General features: G+C 59.8%; 1 protein-coding gene across 4 annotated transcripts; it reads left to right on the top strand.

Moving 5' to 3' along the window:
* Nucleotides 1-465: 465 nt before the first annotated feature.
* On the top strand, nucleotides 466-10,225 carry FGFR4 (fibroblast growth factor receptor 4). Of its 4 annotated transcripts, none has more exons than XM_062188639.1 (18): nucleotides 466-599; nucleotides 2,584-2,711; nucleotides 3,311-3,574; nucleotides 3,663-3,743; nucleotides 3,843-4,009; nucleotides 4,823-4,946; nucleotides 5,408-5,598; nucleotides 5,686-5,824; nucleotides 6,128-6,321; nucleotides 6,417-6,562; nucleotides 6,649-6,770; nucleotides 7,927-8,037; nucleotides 8,129-8,319; nucleotides 8,647-8,769; nucleotides 8,853-8,923; nucleotides 9,056-9,193; nucleotides 9,438-9,543; nucleotides 9,622-10,225. In XM_062188639.1, the coding sequence occupies exons 2-18, from the start codon at nucleotides 2,621-2,623 to the stop codon at nucleotides 9,766-9,768; spliced, it is 2,406 nt and encodes an 801-aa protein (XP_062044623.1). In that variant the 5' UTR covers nucleotides 466-599; nucleotides 2,584-2,620; the 3' UTR covers nucleotides 9,769-10,225. The 4 variants fall into 4 exon arrangements, with proteins under 4 accessions (XP_062044623.1, XP_062044622.1, XP_062044624.1 ...); XM_062188638.1 differs by having other exon boundaries at nucleotides 466-644; XM_062188640.1 differs by lacking the exon at nucleotides 466-599 and adding an exon at nucleotides 913-1,133.
* The last annotated feature ends 15,064 nt before the right edge of the window (nucleotides 10,226-25,289 follow it).

Here is a 25,289-nt window from a genome sequence, read left to right as displayed (position 1 = left end):
ATGGACTTCCAGGCTCCTGGCTTCCTGGCTCTGCCGTTTGGGGAGTGAACCAGCAGATGGAAGACCTCTGATTCTCCTTCTCTCTGTCACTCTGCCTTTCAAATAAATAAATAAATATTTTCTAGAAAGAACTGTCACTGTGCAGGTTGCCCAAATGAGCGGACGGGGGGCAGTCAATCCACTGCACAGAGATGGCGGAGCCAGGCTAGCGTCAATGTTTCCTTCCCCGAGGGGTGACGAGCAGGAGACATGGCTGGGCAGTGGACGAGAACTTGGAAGTCCCGCCAGGGGTCTGGGTGGGCCGGAGGAGGCGGCGTGTAGTAGCCAGGCTGGCCCTGGCCGTCTGGCTGTGATGCTGGGTCCCCGCGTTGGGACCTGGGTGGGCGTGGCTGAGGAGCCCGGCCACGCCCCTGAGAGGTAGCACCGGTCGGGGGCGGGGCCAGGGCGGGGCCGGGCAGCCGCCCGCGGCCACGCCGCTGTAGCGAGTTTATTCCTGGCTCTCCCGCCGCGGGCGGAGCAGCGCCGGGGCTATCTGCGGGCCCCGCCGGGCGCGGGGATCGTGTCTGGCCGGAGCTGGGAGCGGGGCGCGGGGGAACCAGGTGAGCTGGACCCTGGTGCGGGTAGCGGAGCCACGCAGGTTCGAGGTAAGCCAGGACCCGTGCGGGCCCGGACTTCACCCCCAGCCGCCAGGGGGCGAGCGACGGCGGGGTCCAGGGGTTGCCCCCTCCCGGCACCGGGGCGTCCTCTCGGCGCGGGGGTGGAAGGGCGGTAAATCAGTAACCCACAGCGCACACAGGGCCTTTTGTCCCGCTCCGTCCAAAGAGCACCATGGCCACGGAGCTGGTTACTCATTGCCCACCCGGGCGGGCGCGGGGGCGGGTGCAGCTCCCGGGGGAGGGGGACCCTTCGGCTCGCACCTCCCCCCGAAGGTGGCCGTGCGGGTGGGGAGAGCGCTCTTGTCCTTGGGCGGCAGAGCAGGGGAGGCCGACGCCCGGAGAGGTGCAGCGCTGGCCCAGGGCCCTCCGGCGCGGGAGTGCGGAGGCTGGAGAACCCGGGACCGTCTGATGCTAGAGTCAGGAGCTCTGGTCCCACGCGCCGGGCGGGTGGCCAGCAGCCGCGGTGACCCGGCCAAGGTTTGAGGTTGGGAGGTCAGGGCAGCCTGGGGTCCCAGGCGTCCCCACCCCACTGCCCGCGGAGCTGTGCCCCGAGGCAGAGGGGGCTGGGCTCAGTCGCCGTGAGAGCTGAGTGGGATGGAGAAGAGGGATGAAGGGCACGGAGGCGCCGGGTTTTGAAAGGCGGTGGGCTCCGTGCTCCTGAAGGGAGATTGACCAGGGCAGAGAGGCGGCCTGGGAGACGCACGAGCCGCGGGGACTGCTTCCTGCAGGGCGCAGGGAGCCTTTAACCGACGGAGGTGGCGCTTGACAGACGCGTGTTTCCCAAAGCCCTTGCTCGACAGCAGAGGCTGAGAACAGAGGAGGTTTGCAAAGGCCCAAGCAGACACCACCGTGGCCTGCCCTCGGGAGAGACAGGAAATACAGAGAGGGCTGGGAGTGGGGGACGTGGCTGCAGAGAGATGTGGTGGGCTTCCAGGCAGGGCGCATCTGCAGACACCACTGACACCTGGCTGGCACCCAGCCCCAGGGAATAGCCAGTGGCTTCCTGGGACCACACCCTGTCCCCTCGCTTGGTTCTGAGTGTTCCTTTGGGGGGACAGAGATGTGCTCAGTAGCACTGGGAAGAAAGTGACCAAATGAGATGGGTGTGCACCTCTTACCTGACAGGACCAGAGCCGACCGGCTGAGGGCAGACCAGGGTGACAGGTGACAGGTGACAAGAGGGGCGGGAGGACATGCCAGTATGCCACGTGCCTAGTCCCCACATATATCACCGCTTTTATCTCCAAACAGCCCAGAGAGGGACAGCCGGGGACTTGCAAGCTGGTGGGAGCCAGGACTTGAACTTGGTGCTGACACTTTAGAGTATACAGAAACTCCTGTGTGGGGTTGCAGGGGTTCCGAATGAGGCCCTCTCCCTGCTGCACGTGGGGAGTGCTGCCTTGTTGGTGCAAGCACCCAGTCGCCAGGCATGGGTGCCAGGAATACCCTAGGGGTAGGGGTCAGCCCCAACAACATGCAGCTGCTGACGTTTGGCCTGCTATCACATTTCACTTTTTTTTTTTTTTTTTTTTTTTTGGCTCTTCAGCAATAAATTTCTTTATTCAGCAAAAAGTGAATTATGTGTGCGGAGAGCGAACAGCAGATATTTCTCCATTCTCTGCCTCGCTCCAAGGAAAGAATCCCCAACTGCTCTCTCTGTGAACTTGTGCCAGGGTCTCAGCAGGACCCAGGCAGAGCAGGAAGCCGAGCCCAGCCTCCCCACACCAGCAACCAGGGGGAGGCCCTGGGCTCCGGCAGCGGCAGCAGCAGCAGCAGCAGCGGCCACGGAGCTGGTTCCAGTCTCTGCCTTGCCACAGCCAGGCTAGGGGCTTGCACCAACCTGCCTCGGTTTCTTCATCTGTAAAATAGGGCAATAGCGCTGGCCCGGCGCACGTGTGGCAGCTGCTCTTTTTGCCCCCTGTTCCAGGAATTCCAGCCTGAGTCCTGGGAGCTGCAGGAAGGAGATGTGGGTGCTGCTGGCCCTGCTGGGGGTCCTGCTGGGGGCACCTGGGGCTCCAGCCTTGTCCCCTGAGGCTTCTGAGGAAGTGGAGCTGGGTATGGCCCCGAAGGTGGGAGAGGGTTGCAGGGGTGGGAAGCGTGAACCTGGGAGGGGGCTGCTGGCTGAGCAGAGCCGGAGAGGGTCCCAGCCCAGGCCCTGAGAAGGCGGTGGCAGGGAAGGCCTCAGCCTCTGAGACTCTGTGTCTGGCTCCCAGCAAGCGGCCGCTATCTGTCACTGGGCTCCAGAGGACTGGCCTTGCAGGGCACTGGGCCCTGAGCGGGGCTGCAGAGCCAGGGGTGAGCGGCTTGGCTGCGTGTGTGTGTGCGTGTGTGTGTGTGTTCTGTGCATCAGTGTGTAGCTTGGGCGGCCCAGGCAGCACGTGTGGCACGTATAGCATGTGCCTTTGAGTGTCTGTGTATGTGTGTGCACATGTGTCTCGCGTGTAGCATGTCCAGCATGCGTGCCAAGTACTTGTGTGCGTGTGGTCCGCCTCGGCGCTGTGGCGTGGGCCCACAAGCTGCGTGCGGAGGAGTGGCATGTCCAGCACGTGTCCTTGGGTGCCCGGGCCCCACGTGGGCAGCATGTTCCTCATGCGCAAGGGGGCCGCCTCCCGTCGGAGTGGTGGGGCTCACTGCGCTCTGTGCTCGGCCCACAGAACCCTGCCCGGCCCCCAGCCTGGAACAGCCCGAGCAGGACCTGACCGTGGCCCTTGGGCAGCCCGTGCGGCTGTGCTGCAGGCGGGCTGAGCGGGGCGGCCACTGGTACAAGGAGGGCAGTCGCTTAGCACCTGCCGGCCGGGTGCGGGGCTGGAGGGGCCGCCTGGAGATTGCCAGCTTCCTGCCCGAGGATGCCGGCCGCTACCTCTGCCTGGCTCGAGGCTCCATGACAGTCCTGCACAATCTCACCTTGGCTGTGGATGGTAAGGGGCTGCCAAGGGGCGGCTGAGGTCCCCGGGGAGACAGACTCCCTCTGTTGGTCCTCAGATGCTTCCTCTGTCCCTGACGCAGACTCCTCGGTCTCCAGTGACGATCCTGAGGACCCCAAGGCCCATAGGGGCTCCCCGAACAGGCACAGTTACCCTCAGCAAGGTCGGTGTGAGGCTTCCAGGACTCGTGTCCCCATCGCCCCATCTGGTCACTGAAACGGGGGGGGGGGGCACTCAATATGCCCACCTCCCCCCCCCCCAGCTCCATACTGGACACACCCCCAGCGCATGGAGAAGAAACTGCACGCAGTGCCTGCCGGGAACACCATCAAGTTCCGCTGCCCAGCCGCAGGCGACCCCATGCCCACCATCCGCTGGCTCAAAGACGGACAGGCCTTCCACGGGGAGAACCGCATTGGAGGGATTCGGGTGAGGCTGCGGTGTCACAGACCATCTGCTCCCGGCCTTCATTTCCCCCTGGGCCCCCTGGCACCTGTGAATCTAATGTGGAAGGCAACTGGGAAGCACCAGGCTTCGGACTAGGGCGATCTAGCTACCCTCCCAAGTGCCTTCCCCGCTCAGCAGCCCCGACTGTGCGGCTGGAAGAACCCCGGGCCAGCAAGCCTCAGGACACTTTGGCATCTCCTATCTCTCTCTCTTTTTAAGATCTATTTATTTGAAAGGCAGAGAGAGAGAGAAAGAGAGAGAGGTCTTCCATCCACTGGTTCACTCCCCAAATGGTCGCAATGGCCAGAGCTGCACTGATCCAAAGCCAGGAGCTAGGACTTCTTCCAGGTCTCCCGTGCGGGTGCAGGGGCCCAAGCACTTGGGCCATCTTCTACTGCTTTCCCAGGCCATAGCAGAGAGCTGGATTGGAAGTGGAGCAGCCAGGACTTGAACAGGCGCACATATGGGATGCCGGCACTGCAGGCGGTGCCTTTACCTGCTCTGCCACAGCGCTGGCCCCATATCTCCTCTTGATGAGACCCTACGGGGCCTGCACAGAGGAAGCTACAGCTCAGAGAGGGCAATCACTCCATGCTCAGGTGGCCCAGTGAGGGAGAGGCAGACTCAAAAGTCTTGCACCGTAGGCTCTCAAGTCCCCTGGGGCCTTCTGTGTCCTAAGATCCACACCCTTGGCCTGACCTCAGGGTCTAAGCCTGTGGGTAAGACGCAGCCTCCTCGTGCCCTGTCCCCTCTGGGAGATGGGGGTTCCATGGTGGCCCCTTCCTCTGCCCTCAGCTGCGCCACCAACACTGGAGCCTGGTGATGGAAAGCGTGGTGCCCTCAGACCGGGGCACATACACCTGCCTGGTGGAGAACCCTCTGGGCAGCATCCGCTACAGCTACCTGCTGGATGTGCTGGGTGAGCGCATGGGTGGGGGGCGGCCATGCACGGGGGTGGGGGGCAGGTAACACAGACTGGGCCTCAGCTGGGGCAAGCAGCTCAAAGTGACCAGGTGGCCCAGAGGGTGGCACCCGGAGTCAGGGGGTCTGCCCAGAGCAGAAATGAGAACAGCAGGGGGGCCGAGAGCTGCAGCACAGCTAAGGCTCCAGAGTGTAAGGGGTGCAGTGCGTCTGCAAGGAGATGCCCGTCTGAGGTGTGGCATTTATGGGGACCCCGGCCCTGGAGGGTTTTGAATGCTAGGCTGAGAAGTCATTCTTAACCCAAAGGTAGCAGGGAGCCATAGAAGGTTTAAGCAGGGTAGCAGGAGCTGGCCACGGTTTGAGCTGCCTGTTAGGAAGGGCCTTCCTGGAAGAGGCAGGGGAGCAGGGTGCCTGTCCGGGTGCCGCTGCTCAGGGTTCACGGCCCGACCCGGCCCCCAGAGCGGTCCCCGCACCGGCCCATCCTGCAGGCGGGGCTGCCGGCCAACACCACGGCTGTGGCGGGCAGTGACGTGGAGCTGCTGTGCAAGGTGTACAGTGACGCCCAGCCCCACATCCAGTGGCTGAAGCACATCGTCATCAACGGCAGCAGCTTTGGCGCCGACGGCTTCCCCTACGTGCAAGTGCTGAAGGTGCGCGAGCCACCCGTGGCTGGGGAGCGGGGGCCCAGCAGCTGCCCAGGCCCTGCCGTCACCCCTGAATGTGCCCCTCTTCTCCAGACCGCAGACATCAACAGCTCCGAAGTGGAAGTCCTGTACCTGCGAAACGTGTCGGCTGAGGATTCGGGCGAGTACACCTGCCTGGCCGGCAACTCCATCGGTCTCTCCTACCAGTCGGCCTGGCTCACCGTGCTGCCAGGTGAGCGCCTTAGAGGGCCAGAGCAGGCTGCCATCTTACGTGGTCCCTATCGTGGTCTCTTGTGGATCCGTGAGGTCTGGGCTGGGGGGTGTGGCCCGTGGGTTTATGCGTTTCATTCTGCACGTGGCTGTCCGTGGCACCTTCCGGGGTATAGGTGTTTGAGATGGGTCTGACTGCTGCTTTCTTAGTGTGTATGTGTGCGCATGTGCAAAGCCTGAGACAGAACATGCAGGGCTGGCCAGCCTGAACGCTCACCAGTCCGTTTGTCCATCTTTCTCTGTGTGCATCTGTCTGCGGGGGCAGAGGAGGACCTCACGTGGACAGCAGCCTCGCCCGAGGCCAGGTACACAGACATCATCCTGTACGCCTCTGGCTCTCTGGCTCTGGCTGTGCTCCTGCTGCTGGCCGGGCTGTACCGCGGGCAGGTGCTCCATGGCCGGCGTGCTCGGCAGCCCGCCACGGTGCAGAAGTTGTCTCGTTTCCCTCTGGCCCGACAGGTACCGTGCTCAACCCCCAGCTCCACCCCCCCCCCCCCCAAAATCAGGGCCTCAGCCTGGCTGCAGCAGGCTCAGCCACGCCTCCTACTTTCTAGTTCTCTCTGGAGTCAGGCTCCTCAGGCAAGTCCAGTTCGTCCCTGGTGCGAGGCGTCCGACTCTCCTCCAGCGGCCCCCCCTTGCTCGCTGGCCTCGTGAGTCTAGACCTCCCTCTGGACCCACTGTGGGAGTTCCCCCGGGACAGGTACACTGAGCGGAGACAAGGACGGGCACGCAGCCTCTGCTGGTGTGCCACCTGGGGTCTGAGGGCTGGCCTCTCCGCACACCTAGGTTGGTGCTTGGGAAGCCGCTGGGAGAGGGCTGCTTCGGGCAGGTGGTGCGTGCAGAGGCCTTCGGCATGGACCCTGCCCGCCCTGACCAAGCCAGCACGGTGGCCGTCAAGATGCTCAAGGGTGAGTGTGTGTGGAGCCTGGGGCAGGTGCACCTGTGGGGTTCGCAGTGGAGAGCCCCAGGGGCCCGGGGAGGAGGGTGGGCTGGGAGAGGCCGTGCGACCCCGCCCTTGGCCTACAGTCCAAGTATGCTCTGACGCTGGCAGGTCGCTTTCAAGTCCATCTCCCCTTGCATCACATGGGGTGAATAATAGGTCCTCTACCTCCCGGCCCCCGGTTCTTGGCGAGTGCCTGGCACGTGGTCAGGGCCCATCAGATCCTAGCCGTCGGGGCAAGGATGATGGTGAGGATTTGGGGTGACTGGGTTCTGTATCCTCCGTCAGCTCTGCCTGTGTCAGCCTTGGCCACAGGTCTCCTTGAACCTCGCATCCCCCATGGTCCCCCAGACACACCCGCAGCCTCCCCTGTGCCCCTCCCAGGTCTGGCCTCTGTGCCCAGCACCCTGGAAGAGCAGCACTTCTGTGTAAAGTCAGTGCCAGACCCTAGGGGCCCTTGGGAGCTGCCCACTGGAGCCTTTTACTGCCTTCCCCCAGCCCCCTCTCCCAAGGAGCCCAAGCCGCTCCTCTCCCCCCTCCGCCCTCCTCCCTCTGGCCCTCTCCCTCCCTCCTTCTCCCCTCTCCAAACAGCTGGGGCCACCTGGCACTTTCTGGGAGGCAGGGATTGGGAAACAGCCTTGTGATAGTGGCGTGCGTGGGGGTGGGGGCGGGGGCGGGGGCGCTGCACCACTGACCCAGGGCCGCAGGTCAGTTCCGGAGCCCAGCCGCTGGTCCTCAGCCTTCTCCCCAGCCGCTCCCCTCTCTGAGCTGTTGCTGGCAGCTCCCAGAATTCCCAGGCCGGATGGATGCCAGGCCCTGGTCAGACAGAGGCCTCAGGGCGCCAGCCTGCTTCCCGCCCCCGTTGAGGGACCAGCGCCAACCCTTCCCAAGGCAGCTTCCTTCCTGTCCCAGCTCTCCCCCCGTCTCCCGTCTCCGGTCTCCCTCTGGAAGGCCTCCCTCTTTCAGATCCGCAATGCCATTGCATGCTGACTGAGAGGGAGGGCTGATCGACTGCTGGGTTCCGTACGAGTGAGCCCTGAGGTTCCGAGAGGTTACGCACAGCCTGGTGGGGATGCCCACCCCCACCCTGAGCAGCTAGATGGCAGCTTCCGCACCCATTGCAGACAATGCCTCAGACAAGGACCTGGCCGACCTGGTGTCTGAGATGGAGGTGATGAAGCTGATAGGCCAGCACAAGAACATCATCAACCTGCTAGGCGTCTGCACCCAGGAAGGTGCGGCCGGGCGGGGCTCGGGGCACGGGCGGGTGCTGGCCGGCAGAGCCGCCCGTGACCTCAGCGGCCTCCCTGTGCCCCTCCCCACCAGGGCCCCTGTACGTGATTGTGGAGTGTGCGGCCAAGGGGAACTTGCGGGAGTTCCTGCGAGCCCGGCGGCCCCCGGGCCCCGACCTCAGCCCTGAAGGACCGAGGAGCAGCGAGGGGCCACTGTCCTTCCCGGCCCTGGTCTCCTGTGCCTACCAGGTGGCGCGCGGCATGCAGTACCTGGAGTCACAGAAGGTGTGGCCGCGGCCAAGCTCTGGCCCCTCTGCCCTTGCCCCCTCCCACCCCATCTCCCCTTTCCCATTGGCATCTAAATGTCCCCAGAGCTTCACACCCCTGCCCTTGGTGCTGCGCAGCTGACACTTCCTGTCCCCATTTGGCCCATCCTGACCCAGGGGCAGGGCAGGGGAGAAGACCCAGGCCCTGAAGCCAGACGGCTTAGCTCTCCCTTTCCCATTCACAACCTCCCCATCTGTAAAATGGGTGGAAGATGCATGTGCCCAGCTCCCAGCCATGTGTTCCTATAAACCCAAGCCCCGTGTCGCATGCCTGTCTTGCTCCCAGTGCATCCACCGGGACCTGGCTGCCCGGAACGTGCTGGTGACCGAGGACAACGTGATGAAAATCGCCGACTTCGGGCTGGCCCGAGGCATCCACCACATTGACTACTACAAGAAAACCAGCAATGTGAGGGCGGCGGGGGCTGGGGGCTGGGGGCCCAGGCCTGGGGCTGGCGGGACTCGGCTCCAACACCTCCCCTCTCCCTCCAGGGCCGCCTGCCTGTCAAGTGGATGGCCCCCGAGGCCTTGTTTGACCGAGTGTACACACACCAGAGTGATGTGTAAGACCTGCGACCTGAGGGCGGGGTGCCTGCCAGGGGTCATCGCCCCCAACCCTGTGTGGCCCACACCCGCTGGGCCTCCTGCAGTGGGCAGGGGAGCTGTGCCCTGCTGATCCTCTGTCCTGCCTCCAGGTGGTCATTTGGGATCCTGCTCTGGGAGATCTTCACCCTTGGGGGCTCCCCGTATCCCGGCATCCCCGTGGAGGAACTGTTCTCGCTGCTGCGGGAGGGCCACCGGATGGACCGGCCCCCGCACTGCCCCCCAGAGCTGTGAGGCTGGCCCACACTCCCCACCCTCCAGTCCTCAGCCCCTGCCTTGACCTTGGCTGGTCCTGAGGGCAATGCCTCCTCCCTCTCTTCCCCTCCCGCCCCCTCCTCCTCCTGGGCCCAAAGGGGAGGCCTAGGCAGGCTCCCCTGCCCTTCCACTGACTGGCCCCACCCACCACTCACTGCTCCCCCTCCCAGGGCCACTAGGCCCCTCCCCCAGGCCTGAGGCTGCTCCTGACCTCCCCAGGTACGGGCTGATGCGCGAGTGCTGGCACGCGGCGCCTTCCCAGAGACCCACCTTCAAGCAGCTGGTAGAAGCACTGGACAAGGTGCTGCTGGCGGTCTCTGAGGAGGTACTGACCCTGGCCGCCCCGAGCCTCCCGCTGCTGCCCACTGCGCTTGTGCAGGCTCACGTGCTCTGTTCCCTGCAGTACCTCGACCTCCGCCTGACCTTCGGACCCTACTCCCCCTCTGGAGGAGACACCAGCAGCACCTGCTCCTCCAATGACTCTGTCTTCAGCCATGACCCCCTGCCATTGGGGCCCAGCCCCTTCCCCTTCCCTGGGGTACAGACGTGAGCAGGGGCCTCCTGGCTCAGCCACAACCTAAGCACTGTTTGACCTTGGCAGTCCTGGGGCCCTGACCTTGGGGTGCCATTCCAGATCTCTGGCTCCACTCTGGGGAGGTCGGTCCTTAGCCCGGGGGTCCAGTTGAGGCTTCCCGCTCTGGCCCCGGGTTCCCAGCCCGGAGTTCAGCCCTGGGCGTGAGGCCCTGCCCTTGGGGCTCGGCTGCCAATGTCCCAGTAGCCTGAGTGTTGGCGTCCTGCTTAGGGGTTTGGCTGGGCCTGCCTCCAGACTGCTTTTCTGAACCTGCTTCCCAACAGCAACAGAGGTTTGGAGATCAGAACCCTATGTCCCCAAGCGCCCCCACCCCGATCTTCCCAGCTCTCGGTGGAAGGAGCATTGACCCCTGTGCCCTGGGAGGCTGGGAGCCGAAAGCACAGACACAAATGGCCTTTTTATAAATTATTGTTTTTTGAAATAAACCTGTGTGTGCCTGGTGTCTTTCCCCGAGGGGATGGAGGGAGGGGGCGCAGGATGGAGGCACTCCTGAGTGACACAGACCCGAGGGGCTGGGTGCCAGGCCTCCAGGTTCCAGGAGTCCATATGGGCCTTGGCCTTGGCCCCGCCCGTCCTATGCCCTGCCCACACATGTGTGCATGCATATGTGTAGCTTGTCTGTCCCCAAGGGAGCTGGTAGCCCCCCTCCCCCACCTGTTCAGCATTAACCGAGCTGATCAGTAAAAACACGACAACCTGAAACCCTGCTCCAGCCGCTGCCGGCTCGATCCCACGCGCTGGAGGTGGGGACCGTGCCCACCCCCCGCACTCCCGGCCTGGCCAGTCTCCCAGCAGCAGCTGGCTGCTGCCTGGCTGGACTGCAGCTGTCCCTGCCTGCCTGGCCCTCTGCTGGGGAGGCCTTAGGGGCTCTGTTCTCAGAAACCCCCTCTGATGGCTCAGCTCCCCGAACTCAGCCTGGACCCTTCCCTGGCTCAATCCTGCTGCTCCCTAACCTGACCATGCTGCACTCCCTCCTCTGGGTCCACACACCGCCCCCCCCCAACACCCTGTCCGGCTTTCCATGTCCCAGACTGAACCCCTCCTCTTCCAGGGCGCCCCCATCTCAGAGCAGACATCCGGCCACAAACCACGGAGTTCCCTGACCACTTCCTTTTCCCCAGGAGCTCTTATTTCCTAACGGGGTGGGAAGAGCCCTGGACCTGGAGCCAGGAAGTCCCGATCCTGCTGCTTTGTCCAGCTGTGGTGCTGAGGGCGGCACCGTCACTTCCGCCCCACAGGAGCAGGGTGCAGGGTTTCGGATGAACAAGGCTCGGGTGCGCATGCGCGGGGAGAGGCTCCATGCAGACTCCGTGCGAGCTGCCGATGCACTTGTCCCAGGCTTGGGCAGCCCCACCCCCAACCCGCCCCGCAGCCCAAGGTCTCTGGCCCTGCTTCTCCTCCTGCTCCCGCGCAGGTGGTCCAGAGGCTTCCAAACACAGCTCTCTCAGACTTTCTGGCCGAGCCCCACTCAAGCCAGGAGTCTCATTGGTGGTCGCTGTTCAGTGGCCCAGCCAATCCCAGAGACCGGGAGCCCTCGGCCCTCACCTGGGGCAGAAAGGGTCAGTGTATGAGGTGATGGAATATTATCCAGCCCTGAAAAAGAATGGAATCCCGTCATGTAGCAACATGGATGGAAGTGGAGGAAATCATATCAAATGAAATAAGCCAGGCACAGAAAATGACCCCTCACGTCCTCTCCCAAATGTGGAAACCAAAAGAGTTTTATCTCAGAGTTGAAGAGGATAGAATAGTAGCTACCAGTGGGCCAGTGTTGTGGGAGCATGGTTATGTTGCCAACTTCAAGGGCCGGTGATATGGCACAGCGGGTGAAGCCGCAGCCTTTGGCACCGGCATCCCATATGGGCACCAGTTCAAGTCCCAGCTGCTCCACTTTCAATCCAGCTCCCTGCTGGTGCAACTAGGAAAGCAGTGGAGGATGACCTGGATGCTTGGGCCCCTGCACCCACAAAGGGAGACCCGGAGGAGGCTCCTGGCTCCTGGCCCAGCTCTAGCTGTTGCAGCCAACTGGGGAGTGAACCAGCAGATGGAAGATTCTCTCCCTCCCTCCCCCTCTCCCTCTCCCTCTCTCTCTCTTTCTGTAACTCAACCTTTCTAGTAAATAAATAAATCTTAAAAAAAAAAAAAAAGTGGTACCTTGCAACGCCAACGTCATATCCAAACGCCAGAGCCCTGGCTGCTTGGTTTCTGATCCAGCTCCCTGCTAAAGCACCTGGAAGACAACGGAAGATGGCCCAAGTCCTTGGGCCCCTGCCATCTACATGGGAGACCTGGGTGGAGCTCCTGGCTCCTGGTTTTCGCTTGGTCCTGTCATGGCTGTAGCAGCTATTTGGGGAGTAAACCAGAGGATGGGAGATCTCTGTCTGTAGATAACGGCAGGGACAAAGATGTGGCATGGCAATTAAGCTCCCACCGTCCGAGGCACCCACATCCCATCTGGAGCGCCTGGGTTCCAGTTCCTGCTCCACTTCTGATTCCACCTCCTGTGGATGAGCACCGGGGGAGCTGACAGATGATGGCTCAGGTACTTGGCTCGCCCCCACGTTGGAAACCTAGATGGAGCTGTGGTTCCCGGCTTTGGCCTGGCCCAGCCTCAGCTGTTGTGGGAACTTGGGGGCGGGGGGCAGACCAGCAGATGGGAGATTTCTCTCTCTCTCTCTCTCTCTCTCTCTCTCTCTGTTCCTGCCTCTCAGCCTTTCTAATGAAATGAGTAAATAAATAGTTTCAAAAAGAGATGATAAGGAGACAGAAATGCTAATGACCTGGATTTGATTGCCACACTTCAAATGTCACACTGTCGCACATTACTATATGCAATTGTTAACACGTTAATTAAAAAGAGAAAAGCAGTGTGTGAGGGCTAGGGGATGAGGCCCCCCCCCCACATTCAATCTCTCCCACGGTGAGCAGCCACCCCTCACTCTCCCTCGCCACATAGAGGTGAGCCACCCCATGTCCCTGTAGAGACTGGGGAGGCGACAGGTCCCAGGTGTCAAGAGTGCTCTAGGAAGCAGCGGGGCTGAGCCCCTGCCTCCCAGCCAGCCTTTGTGCCCAGAGGAGACCCGAGCTGGATCACTCAGAGTGACAGAGGCAGCTGCTGCCCGGGTGGGGGTGCTGGAGGCCAAGAGGGGCTCAGCTGCCCACCCTGTGCCCTCTCTGCCAGCGGCCCTGGCAGGCACATGTTTGCGGAGGCTGTCCCACATTCCTGACGCCTCATGTCAGGAGACAGACACTGCTAACTCCCGGGCTCCCTCGCCACCCCTCCCCTGCCCGCTCTGGGGCAGCGTGGCAGCAGCAGGGCCCTGCCTCCTAGGGCTGCCTGGGTTCCCAGTGCTTCCCAGACACTGATGGATGTGTGCAGAGAAAGCACCACTGGCTCGCTCCGGACTCTGCCACTTGCGGGCTGCTTGTATCAGCCGGGGCTCTGGTTGGTGGCAACAGCCAGCCAGCCACTCTGGTGTGGGACAGCCCAGCTGCTGGCTGGAAAGTGGGTGATGGGCGGAGGGCCAGGATGTGCACCATGTGGCGGGTGTGTGTGCTACGACCTGGTAATGCAGGAATGAATGACACACACGCCCAGAGTGCTACCAGGTCGGTGCTCAGTACCCGACAGCTGCTGTTGCCCTGGGATTAGCGGAGCCGCCCCCGGAGCTGGCTGCTGGGCCATCCTGCCCTGTGATCTCATCACCTTCTCCCCATAGCTCCAAGGAGGCCTGTCCCCATTTCCCAGATAGAGACACTGAGGCTGTGAGGGGGGATGAGCCTGACTGGCCCAAGGTCTCGTTGGGGAAGGCAGGAGAGTCGGTGCTCAGGGCTGAGCACGCTGTCCCACTGCAGGCAGCGGGGCAGCTCCCAACACCAGAAGCCCTGGGCAGCTACGAGGCTGTCCACGCACAGGTGCATGGTCCAGGACCATGCTCCGAGCTTTGGGCCCAGCCTTCTGAAGGCCTCTGCTCCCCGCCTGCTCTGAGCACTCAGAGACGCTGTGTAGCCACCGCCCCTGTCCTGGCTGAGCTATGCTCAGACCTCTTTTCTCAGGACTGTGCATTCCAGATCAGCTCCAGGCTGGGCCCTCCCCCCACGCAGGGCTGCAGCAGAGGGCGCTGGACATCCTCTCCTTCCCTCAGACTGGGCGCACCAGGAAGCAGGCAGCCCTTCGGCGGCTATCACGTATTTTGGAGTCACCCGGAGGGCTTCCCGGCTGGGCCCCACCCCAGGATTTTGCACTCAGTAAGGTCCAGCTTGAAGCCTCCTTCCAGCAAGTTCCTAGGGGGTGGCAGACAGCGTGGGGCGGGGGAGGGGCAGGGAGGGGGTGCACACTTGGGGAAACACGGTTCACAGAATCAATACGTGTTCACAGCTCAAAGGGGTCAAAAAAAATTTTTAAATGCTGATGGTCTAAAGAAAGTTCTCAATGAAAAGCAACCCCCTCTTCTTCCTCCCGATCCCCTCCCAGGGAGTCCTGGCCCCCATTTGCTGCGTTGCACAAGCCCCACAATGCCGTTGTCCAGCTGTTCGTCCACTTCAGCTGCCATTCTCACTGCCCTGAACCTCCAGCCAGGGCCACCCCGGCAGAGCTGGAAGGCAGGGGAGTGTTGAAGGAAGGTGTAAAAGAACCCCATTCCCAGGTAGTACAGGCGCAGTGGTCGGTGAGCACATAGCCATACCTTGCACCCTGGGGCCCCCCACTGCCCACGCCTTCCCACCCTCCGGGCCGCTGACTGGGGCCCTGCCCACCCGCCACCTGCTACAGGATTTGGTCTAATCCCAGAGTATGTGGGTGAAGCAGCTGCGGCCCTGGGCGAGGAGGGGGCTCCCCTCCAGAGGAAGTCTCCTTTTTTTCTTCTCCCTCTACCGAAATCTGACCTCCGTGGGCACCTGGGTCCCACGGCTGGGGCCTGTCCCCAAGAAGTGGCTGTGGAGCGGGCGTGAAATCGCCAACAGCTGGCCTCCCGCAGCGCTCCCCAGTCGCCGGCTGCTGCTCACATTCCACACACAGCCCCGGCGGCCCTTTGGGGGGGGTGCTCCCAAGGGCCAGCTTCACTGAGGCTCAGGGCCCAGCCTGATCTGGCCCTACCGGCTTCGCAGCCTGGCCCCAAGAGGCAGGACAGCCCCGACTGCTCCAAGGTCCGGAGCCCCCAGGCCACCTTCCTGCCCTCAGGATCCAGCTGAATGGTCCCTTCCTCCAGGAAGCTCGCAGCCCACCCTCGGCCTTCTGCACCCTGCGCAGCTGCTGGGCCCACGAGGGCCGCCTCTGTCTCAGCCAGGAAGCTCAGGGCCCGCAGGGCAAACTGCCCGATGCTCCTGAAACAACCTGCGGTAGGCACCAGCAGGGAGGTCTTCCGGGGACACCCTTTCCTGCAACAGCTGAGACCCCTGGGAAATCAAGCGCCCTCCCCTTTACTGGGAGACAAGAGAGGAGGCAGGGCTGGGGCAGTGAGCCCCACAATGGACTTTTTTTTTTTTTTTTTTTTTTTTGTAATTGTTTATTTATTTGAAAGGTGAGTTACAGAGCAAGAGAGAGGGACACACACACACTCTTCCATGTACTGGTTCACTCCTCAAATGGCTACAACAGCTGCAGCTGGGCCAGGCTAAAGCCACGAGCCAGAAACTCCAACCAGGTCTCCCGTGTGGGTGGCAGGGGCCCAGTACTTGGGTCATCTTCCAGCTGTTTTCCCAGGCACATTTGCAGGGGGCTGGATCAGAAACAGAGCAGCCAGGACTCGAACCAGTGCTCACATGGTGTGCTGGTGCTGCAGATGGCAGCTTAATCTGCGGAGCCGAAACTCCAGGCCCTAAATATATATTTAAAAGGCCACTTTTGAGCAGCCCTACTTGATAGCTATCACCAAGCACCGCTCTAAGTTACCGACGGGGAATTGTGGGAAGTTGGAGGGAGGAGCGGTGTGGAGGTCTCGCATGCCAGTGTAAGGCGGGCCTGAGTTTGCAGGACAGCCCTGGCCAGGCATGGCAAGCAGGAAGTCACAACAACAGTGGCCCCCAGGACGCGAGCAGGGCAGCTGGGACAAGGGAGGGAGAGGATGTTCCACTCTTGACACCTTCGTTCCTTCCAAGTTTTGTCCCTTGGACTTGTATTACCTACTCACAAAAATTGAACATTTTTCTAAAAACAGAGAAGAAGGGACCAGCGCCATGGCTCACTAAGCTAATCCTCCGCTTGCGGCATGGGCACCCCGGGCTCTAGTCCTGGTCGGGGCGCCAGATTCTGTCCTGGTTGCCCCTTTTCCAGTCCAGCTCTCTGCTGTGGCCCGGGAAGGCAGTGGAGGATGGCCCAAGTGCTTGGGCCCCTGCGCCGGCATGGGAGACCAGGAGGAAGCACCTGGCTTCTGCCTTTGGATTGGCTCAGCGCAATGGCTGTGGCAGCCATTTGGCATTTGAGGGGTGAACCAACGGAAGGAAGACCTTTCTCTCTGTCTCTCTCTCTCTCTCACTGTCTAACTCTACCTGTCCAAAAAAAAAAAAAAAAACCAGAGAAGAAGGGCTGGCATTGTGGCATTGTGGGTTAAGCTGCCACCTGTCACATGGGCGTCCCATATAAACACAAGTTCAAGTCCCAGCTGCTCCACTTCTGAACCAGCTCCCTGCTAATGTACCCGGGAAAGCAGCAGAAGATGAATAGCCCAAGTGCTTGGGCTGCTGCAGCCACGTGGGAAACCCTGATGGAGTTCCAGGCTCCTGGCTTTGGCCTGGACCAGCCCCAGCTTTGGGGAGTGAACCAGCAGAGGGAAGATCTCTCTTTCTTTGTCTCTCTGTCTCTCTGCCTTGCAAATAAATGCAAAATAAATCTTTAAAAAACAAAAACAGAGAACAATAGTAAAGAAGAAAATTATCCCCCCTGTGAATGTAGCAACTCCCAAAGCCTCTGGGACCCAAGCCCAGGTCAGCCCACAGGTGGCTTCAGAAACTCCGCCCCCTGCCATGCTTCCACATTCCAAGGCCCAGCCCCAGCCAGAACCAAGGCCCACAGGACACTGCCCAGCCCAGCTCCTGTCACCTTCCATTTCCACATCGCCGCCTGCTCGCCGGGACTTCCGTGCACGGCTCTCTGCCTGCAGTGCTGTTCCCTTGGTTCTTCTGGTTGGTTCTCAAAACAAAGGTTCCCGCCTAAAAGTTGCCTCTCCGGAGCACCCTGGCTAAAGTCCTCCCTCTGCTAGTCCATATTTTGACTCCTTGTTTGTTTCTTTCTCTCATTATCTTGTTTGTTCATGCCGCTGGCCGCCACCTCACTCGAAGCTAAGCTCTGAGAATCCAAGGGCAAATATCCACAATGGAGCGAGGGGTGCACTTGCATGGCTGTGGGTGGAATGAAGACACGTTGAAGGGAAGAACTCTCGGACCCAACTCCCCAGTCCCAGGCTGGCGAGCTCATCTCTAACAGTGCTCCTGAAATACACATGTTGTCTCCTACAGGGACCACGATGATGCATCCGGCTGTCCTTAGAGGGAATGGCGACCCCCCTCCCCATCCTCTGACACAGGGGTCCGGCCTGAGAAGGGACTGGAGACCTGGGGGTGGCTCAGTGCCCTGAGGGGCTCCAGCCTGGAGGTGGCTGCTTTTAGACCTATTTCCCCTACACTGTGTCAGTAGCAGGCAGGGAGATAAGGGACCAATCGCTCAAAAACTCTTGCAGATCCCTAAGAAAAGGAGCCCCTCAAAATACGTAAGGCAGAGAGGTTATGGCCAGGTGGTTGACTGACAAGGGACCCAGAGGTTAGCAGGTGTATGAGAAAGATTCCAGAACAATCCCATAGATGCTCTCATCTGGTACCTAGCAGACTGGCAACAATCGCAAAGCTGGGGATGCTAGTGTTGGCAGGAATCCCAGGGGCCTCATAGCCTGGGGGTGAAGCCATTCCAGGGGTCTGGGAGGATTCAGCTAATTATATACCAAGGACCTTGAGAAGATCTTGGAAAACGGAGGGTAAGACCCCTGTCTTCCACATCCAAGTGGTGGGGTCGGATTTCCGGCTCCAGCTTCCCAGCAGTGCACACCTTGGGAGGCAGCAGTGATGTGGCTCCTGCCACCTTGTGGGAGACCTGGGTGGAGTTCCTGGCTGCTAGCTTCTGCCTTGGATGAGGCTCCATCCTTGCATCCTGTGCGCATCTGGGGAGTGAGCCAGAGGAAAGTGCTCTCTCTCCCTCTCTTCTCTCTAATGAGAAGAAAAAAAAAGTAAAGGTTGTTTATCTTGGTACCAAAAAAATTGGAATGCATGCCTCTGCTGGGTCTTCAAACTGTTCATGACACATGTATGTTATGAGGGGTGGGTGGGGGTCTGGCCCAGCAGGGAAGATGCAGATTAAATGGTTCTTCAGCCCAGCTTCCACCAGTGCTGACCAGGAGACACAGGGGTCAAATCTGGGCTCCATTCTGATTCCAGCTTCCTGCTAATGTGCACTTTGGGAATCAGCAGGTGATGGCTCCAGTGTCTGAGTTCCTATGGCTCAGGTAGGAGACCTAAAGTGAGCTCCTGGCTCCTGGCTTGGGCCTGGCCTAGCCCTCCCTTGCTGTTGCAGGCATTTGGGCAGTGAACTAAAAGATAGAAAATGTCTCTGTCTCTTTCTTGTTGTTTTTCAAACAACTAAAATACTTTTTAAAAAGAAATAAATCTTTTTTAAATATTTATTTATTTATTTGAAAGGCAGAGTTACAAAGAGACAGAGACAGAGAGAGAGGTCTTCCATCCACTGGTTCACTCCCCAGATGGCCATAACAGACAGAGCTGGACTGATCCAAAGCCAGGATCCAGGAGATTCTCCTGGGTCTCCCATGTGGGTGCAGGGGCCCAAGGACTTGGGCCATCTTCCACTGCTTTCCCAGGTCATAGCAGAGAGCTGGATCGGAAGTGGAGCAGGCAGGTCTTGAACCAGTGCCCATATGGGATGCTGGCAGCTTTATCCACTATAACATGGCACCAGTCCCAAAGTAAATAAATCTTTTAAAAAAAGTTTTAAAAGTATATTGCAGAAAAACTGCGCATGGATTAAAAAATCTGCACACAAATTGTATTTATATATAAATATATGTATATATATATAATTTTTATTTATTTGAAAGAGTTACAAAGAGAGGTAGAGACAGAGAGAGAGAGAGAGAGAGAGGGGCCTCCCATGCACTGGTTCACTCCACAAATGGCTGGCTGGAACTGAGCTGATCAGAAGCCAGGAGCCAGGAGCTTCTTCCAGGTCTCCCATGTGGGTACAGGGGCCCAAGGACTTTGGCCATCCTCTACTGCTTTCCCAGGCTCATTAGCAGGGAGCTGGATCAGAAGTGGAGCAGCCGGGACTTGAACCAGTGCCCATGTGGGATGCCAGTGCTGCAAGTCAAGGCTTTACCTGGCTGCGCTACAGTGCCAGCCCCGCACATTGTCTTTTAATTCCATATTACGTGAGCTCCCTTACACATGCCCTATGTTCAGGCAATTTTGCTCTGAACACACAAAGCTCCCCCCAGACCAGAACCCCCCCCACAGACATCCTGGGAAGGCAGCGGTGGGGCTGGCTGGGGTCAGTAAAATGGGGGAGGATCACATGGGTGTGGGGCGGGGGGGGGGGGCAGGGCCACCCAGTGGAGAGGCTAAGCACAAGGCCATTTGCATAGACTGGTGACTCAGGAGTCATACATTTGACAAGCACACACATAAAACTATTAGGATAACAGCCTGGAGGGGGGGCGGTAAGGGTGGGGAATGAGGTTCAACAGGAAGCAGAAAGCAGCAGCGAAAGCCACAGCTTTGGGTGCCCAGGGGAGAGGACTCAGAGAGGGTCTGAGGTGCCTATGAGGGGGAGGGGTCCTTGGGGCCCACCATGCTGCAGAAGGAAGGGCCTCTACCCCACCTCACCCCACCCCGTCCTGCCAGAGGGAGGCGCACAGGCGTGCAATCCAGCCCTGGAGGCCGGACGTTGGTCACTAACTGTTCACTGGCACCTGCTGCCCGCCAGGCGCTCTTCCTGTCACTGGGGATACCCAGTGATGGGCACAGACCAGCCTCTGGGCCAGGGCGTCAGACCTCGAGGTGGAGACAGACGCTAACGAAAGCCCCAGGTCATCACACATAGAGCTCTGGAGGTCCATGAGCAGCGATCCCAGCCGGGCTCGGGGAAAGGCTCCAGGAGGCAGTGCCGTGCATGCGTGGGAGGACTCCAGGCCGAGGTAAGGGAGGGGCAGGCAGGAGCGGGCAGGGGGACTGCCGTCAGAGCACACACACACAGTGAGAGACAGCGTGGTGCCACAGGGCAAACCCCAGCAGGCCTTGGAGGTGGCCAGCGAGGGGCGGGGCAGCGGCAGGCGCTGCAGTGTCCAGACAGACAGACTGGGCACTGGACAGCACCACAGCCGCTGGAGTCATGAGCCCCAGTGCATCCACAGAGTGGTCCCCCAGGCCCTCCAGCTCTGGCTGGGGCCAGCACTCCTCTTCCCAGCTGCACTCGGACCAGGCAGTGGCCAGGGAAGACTTGCTGCTAGTAGCAGGGAGGAGATGGCACGAACCTGAATATGGGACAGGGCTAAGAGCTGGGGGAACAGTGGTTGTGGGTGTGTCTTTTGGGCCTGAGGAGGGGAGACCCCGGGTGGCATACCAGCAGGCAACAGAGAGCTAGGCCCTGGCAAATGTCACCGGAAGTGAGCCCACCCCATTTCCGTCGGCCCACCGGTCCCGCCAGGCCTGGCCTCTTCTCCCACTTCCTTGGCCCTCTGTTTTTCTGGCCTCCCTGCCCCGGGGAAGGGATCTCCAGGCGCAAAGACGGGTTGGAGGCGCACAGACCGGGGTCTTGGTGCCACCTCCTGGCAGTATCAGGAAGTGCAGCCTCGCGCCGCAGCCTGGCGTGGGTCAGTCCCAGTCGCCACTCAGGGAAAGCTATTGACCGCGGAGGAACCTTCCGTCCTGGAGATTGGATTGGCAGAATGGCGAGGAAAAGCCAACCCACTCTAGTCGGGGGCAGTCTGACGGGAGAGATGGAAACAGCCCCGCTCTGAACCTCCCTCTGCTACTCGGTAGGGTCCTCAATACTGCACAGTGCCTGCAGCCCCTGGGTCCTGGCCCCAGGCTCACAGCTTCCTCTTGGTGTTGGTGCTCTTCCCAGCCATGCCTGGGCACCCATAAAGGGCACCTCCTCCATCACCACCTCACCTTGTTGTTGTTAAAAGATCTATTTATTAGGCCGGCGCCACGGCTCAATAGGCTAATCCTCCGCCTAGCAGCGCCGGCACACCGGGTTCTAGTCCCGGTCTGGCACCGGATTCTGTCCCGGTTGCCCCTCTTCCAGGCCAGCTCTCTGCTGTGGCCCGGGAGTGCAGTGGAGGATGGCCCAAGTACTTGGGTCCTGCACCCCTTGGGAGACCAGGAGAAGCACCTGGCTCCTGCCATCGGAAAAGCGCGGTGCGCTGGCCGCAGCGCGCCAGCCGCGGTGGCCATTGGAGGGTGAACCAACGGCAAAGGAAGACCTTTCTCTCTGTCTCTCTCTCACTGTCCACTTTGCCTGTCAAAAAAAAAAAAAATCTATTTATTTGCAAGGCAGGGCAAGAGAGATCACCCATCCACTGGTTCACTCCCCAAATGGCCACAACAGCCAGAGCTGGGCCAGGCTGAAGCCAGGAGCTGGAATTCAGTCTAGGCCTTCCATCTGGGTGACAGGAGGCCCACTTCTTGAGCCCTCCCCTCTATCTCCCAGGGTGCCCATTAGCAGGAAGCTGGAATCAGAAGCAGAGTTAGGACTCAAGTCCAGGCACTCCCATGCAGAAGTCCCAGGCAGCACCCTAACCACTGTGCCCAACACTGTCCCACCTCTACTCCGCTGTAGGGTCTGTTCCCTCTTACTAGAACCTTCTCCCCTACGGGTTTTCCAAGTTCCTGCAGCTCTTTCAGGCCTCAAAAATCCCTACCCACCAGGACAAGATCTCCCATCAACCCCCGCACTAGCCAGGGGCGGGTCCCTGTCTCATGCACAGAGGCCCCCGAGCGGCCTCCAGGAGGTGAAGAGGGACCAAAGCCTGGAGTGGGCGATGGGGCCGGCAGGGCTGAGTGCCCCCCTGCTCCGTGAGCAGTGGGGAGGACAAAGCCCAAAGCCAGTGATGTGTCTGGAAAGACCCACACAAGGCTGCCAAGAGGGAGAGGCACGGAGGGCCAGCGTGGCTTAGGGAGAACAGGCCAGGGCTGCATGGGGCGGGGGGATGATGAGGCCTGGGCCTTTGAACTCCCACGTTATGCTGGGTGGGTTCTGAGCTGGGGCTCCCAGGGATGCCTCTAGTCTCCTTTGGACAGGGGACAGACCTAGATGCCAGCCCAGCACCTCTGCCTGACCTTAGCTTATCCCAAGGGGTGCCACGCCCGCTCTGGCTGCTTCCATGACTCCCACACTTCTCACTCCCTGGTTAGGCCCAAAACTGGTGACACCAGAGGCCAGATCAATGGTGCATGCCCAATCCTGGTCTGTGAACCTTCAGGACTGGTGTTGTGACACCTGCGGTGCCAGCATCCCATATGGGCCAGGGTTCAGGTCCCAGCTGCTCCACTTAGGATCCAGTTCCCTGCTAATGGCCTGGCAAGGCAACAGAAGATGAGCTAAGTGTTTGGGCCCTTGCCACCCACGTGGAAGACCTGGATGAAGCTCCTGGCTCCTGGCTTTGGCCTGGCCCAACACTGGCTGTTGCAGCCATCTGGGTGGAATCAGAATGAATGCCGAGAAGGCAGCAGCCCAGCACCTGGCTACGGCGGCCACGCAATGGATGGGTGCTGTTCACATGCATATTGTCCCGGGAGCTTCACGTGATCCCGAGAAATGTGCTCCAGGCTCTTGAATCTGAGGACGGTCAAAGAGAGCTCCAGGAGGGTTGGGGGGGGGGGGGTGGAGCAAGCAGAGAGAGCTCTCGGGGCAGGTCCGAGGACAAAGCAGGTGTTGGGGAGGTGAGGAGCCTTAACCGCCACTCTCCAGAGTCAACCGACTCTGAGGTCAGAGCAGACACAGTGCCCTGAGCCCAGGGTGGGCTGCCTTCTCCCCCAAAGGTGGCATCGCTAGCCTTGGGGGCCCTCGGGACCCTGGACAGTGAAGGGGGACACTGGCAACCCAGAGCCCATTCTCAATCTGACATCGCCAGAATCCAGACATTTCCTGGGCGTGAGAATTTCCCCCTGTAATTCCCCTGATAGTCACACGGTGGCGATAGCAAGCCATAAAAGCCCTGCAGCCCACTCCCAGTCTCAAACCAAAACAAAAAGCCAGAACCTATACGTTCTAGAAGCCTTTAAGAGATCCAAGGACAATCTTTACAGAATTCTTTTTTTCCCCAGAATTCTAAGAATCTAAGGAGAACCTATCTCCATGAGGGGCAATCCATTTGTAACCTTCACAGGTGGCAGTGCTGTTTCAGAGAACTTAAATAGTACCCCCTCCCCAAGAAACTTGGCTTTGATCCTTGGTCATTATAGCTCCCAGCCTGGGTGCAGCCCTAGGCCAGTCTCCTGCCTACATCCCCGGGCAGTGCTGTTCCCCTGAGAGAACCCAAGTCTGCCCCGGAAGTGGAATGTTAGAATGGAGACTTTCCCTCTCTGCATTTTAGGTTATTTACCCAGCATTTGCCTGGAGGTGATGGGGCCAGGCCTATCCCTGGGGTAGAGAGCTGGACTCCAGGATGAGGTCTCAGGGTTCCCAACTCCTTTGCTCCCCTCATGCTGGCATAGGCTCCTGTTACTGAATTCCCAGGCTGTCCTTGCTTCCACAGAGGGAGGGAACTGGTAATCACTTTCCAGGCATGTATGTTGTTGCCTGCTTGTTTTTACTATATGAAAGGCAGAGAGGCAGAGAGAGAGAGATTCCATCTGATGGTTCTTCCTCAAATGCCTGCAACCGCCAGGGCTGGACCAAGCCAGTGTTAGGAGCCTAGAATTCAGTCTGGGTCTCTCACATGGGTGGCAGGGACCCAAATACTTGAGCCATTTCCCCACTGCTTCCCAGTGCTGTCACTTAACAGCCGTGCCAAATTCTTCTTACGTGCACTCAGCATGTCGTAATGAAGCACCCACCACGTGCTGGTCCCAGGAGACACCGTGCTCCAAGCTCTTGGCATACAGGAATAAATAAATATTTACAAACAGATGGCCCTCAGTATGCCCTGGTTCAGCACCCGTGGATTCAACCAACTGTAGGCCAAAAATACTTGGAAAAAATATTTACATCTGTTTCAAATACGTACAGATGTTTATGGTCCTTATTCCCTAAACAATACAGTATATCGGGGCTGGCGCTGTGGTGTAGTGGATAAAGCCACCGACTGCAGTGCCAGCATCCCATATGGGCACCGGTTCAAGTCCCGGCTGCTCCAATTCCAAACCAGCTCTCTGCTATGGCCTGGGAAAGCAGTAGAAGATGGCCCAAGTCCTTGGGCACCCGCATGGGAGACCCAGAAGAAGCTCCTGGCTCCTGGCTTTGGATTGGCATAGCTCCGGCCATTGTGGCAAATTATGGAGTGAACCAGTGGATGGAAGACCTCTCTCTCTCTCTCTCTCTCTCTCTCTCTCTAACTCTTTCAAATAAAATAATTCTTTAAAAAATACAGTATAACAAGTATTCACATAACACCTACAGTGTATTGAGTATTATAGGTCAAGTAGAAACAACATGTAAGGAAGGACTCTCTCTAAATACTACATTGTGTACAAGAGACAGGAGCACCTATAGATTTTTGTATCAACAGGGGTCCTGGGACCAGTCACCCGTGGATACCAAGGGACAACTGTACCCACACAGGGGTCCTGGGACCAGTCACCCTGGTCCCAGTACACACTGAGGCACAGGCACGGCTGGCATTTAGGGGAAGCTGGTGATTAAGTTGGGGAGATCGCCCCCACCCAGGGAGACTGGGTAAATGATCAGCGAAGTGGGGCCGGGAGGGGACACCATTTGCCAGGCAAAGGGAGGTGTGTCCCCCCTCATCCACCCCACAGCGGGGAAGCAGAGAGACAGAAGAGCCATCAATCAGCGGTGCTGATCCAAAGCCAGGCCGCCCTGGGACCAGGGTGGAGACTAGGGCGGTGGCAGCGTCTGTCTGCAGGGTGGTAACATCTCTCTCTCTCTTTTTTTCTTTAAGATTTATTTATTTATTTGAAAGTCAGAGTTACAGGAGGCAGAGGCAGAGAGAGGTCTTCCATCCGCTGGTCTATGCTGGAGCTGTGCCCATCTGAAACCAGGAGCCAAGAGCTTCCTCCGGGTCTCCCATGTGGATGCAGGGGCCCAAGAACTTGGGCCATCTTCCACTGCTTTCCCAGGCCACAGCAGAGAACTGGATTGGATGTGGAACAGCTGGGACTCGAACCGGCACCACATGTGGCGGCTTCACCCGCTCTTCCACAGAGCCTGCCCTGTGATTTCTTAAAAAAGAGAGACTGACATCCCGGAGTGCCTGCGTTAGGAGCCGGAAGACAGGGAACCGTTGGAGCTCTGCGGA

Source organism: Lepus europaeus, chromosome 4, assembly GCF_033115175.1.
Source record: "Lepus europaeus isolate LE1 chromosome 4, mLepTim1.pri, whole genome shotgun sequence".
In the NCBI taxonomy this organism is placed as follows: Eukaryota; Metazoa; Chordata; class Mammalia; order Lagomorpha; family Leporidae; genus Lepus; species Lepus europaeus.
This window is presented reverse-complemented; position numbering and strand designations above follow the sequence as displayed.

What these genes read in the sequence shown, in the direction of transcription:
- FGFR4 (XM_062188639.1), top strand. Translation starts at nt 2,621, where the DNA reads ATGTGGGTGCTGCTGGCCCTGCTGGGGGTCCTGCTGGGGGCACCTGGG. An exon ending in AGGCGTCTGCACCCAGGAAG is followed by an intron (nt 8,038 to 8,128) that starts GTGCGGCCGGGC and finishes CCTCCCCACCAG; the next exon opens with GGCCCCTGTACGTGATTGTG. An exon ending in CCGCACTGCCCCCCAGAGCT is followed by an intron (nt 9,194 to 9,437) that starts GTGAGGCTGGCC and finishes TGACCTCCCCAG; the next exon opens with GTACGGGCTGATGCGCGAGT.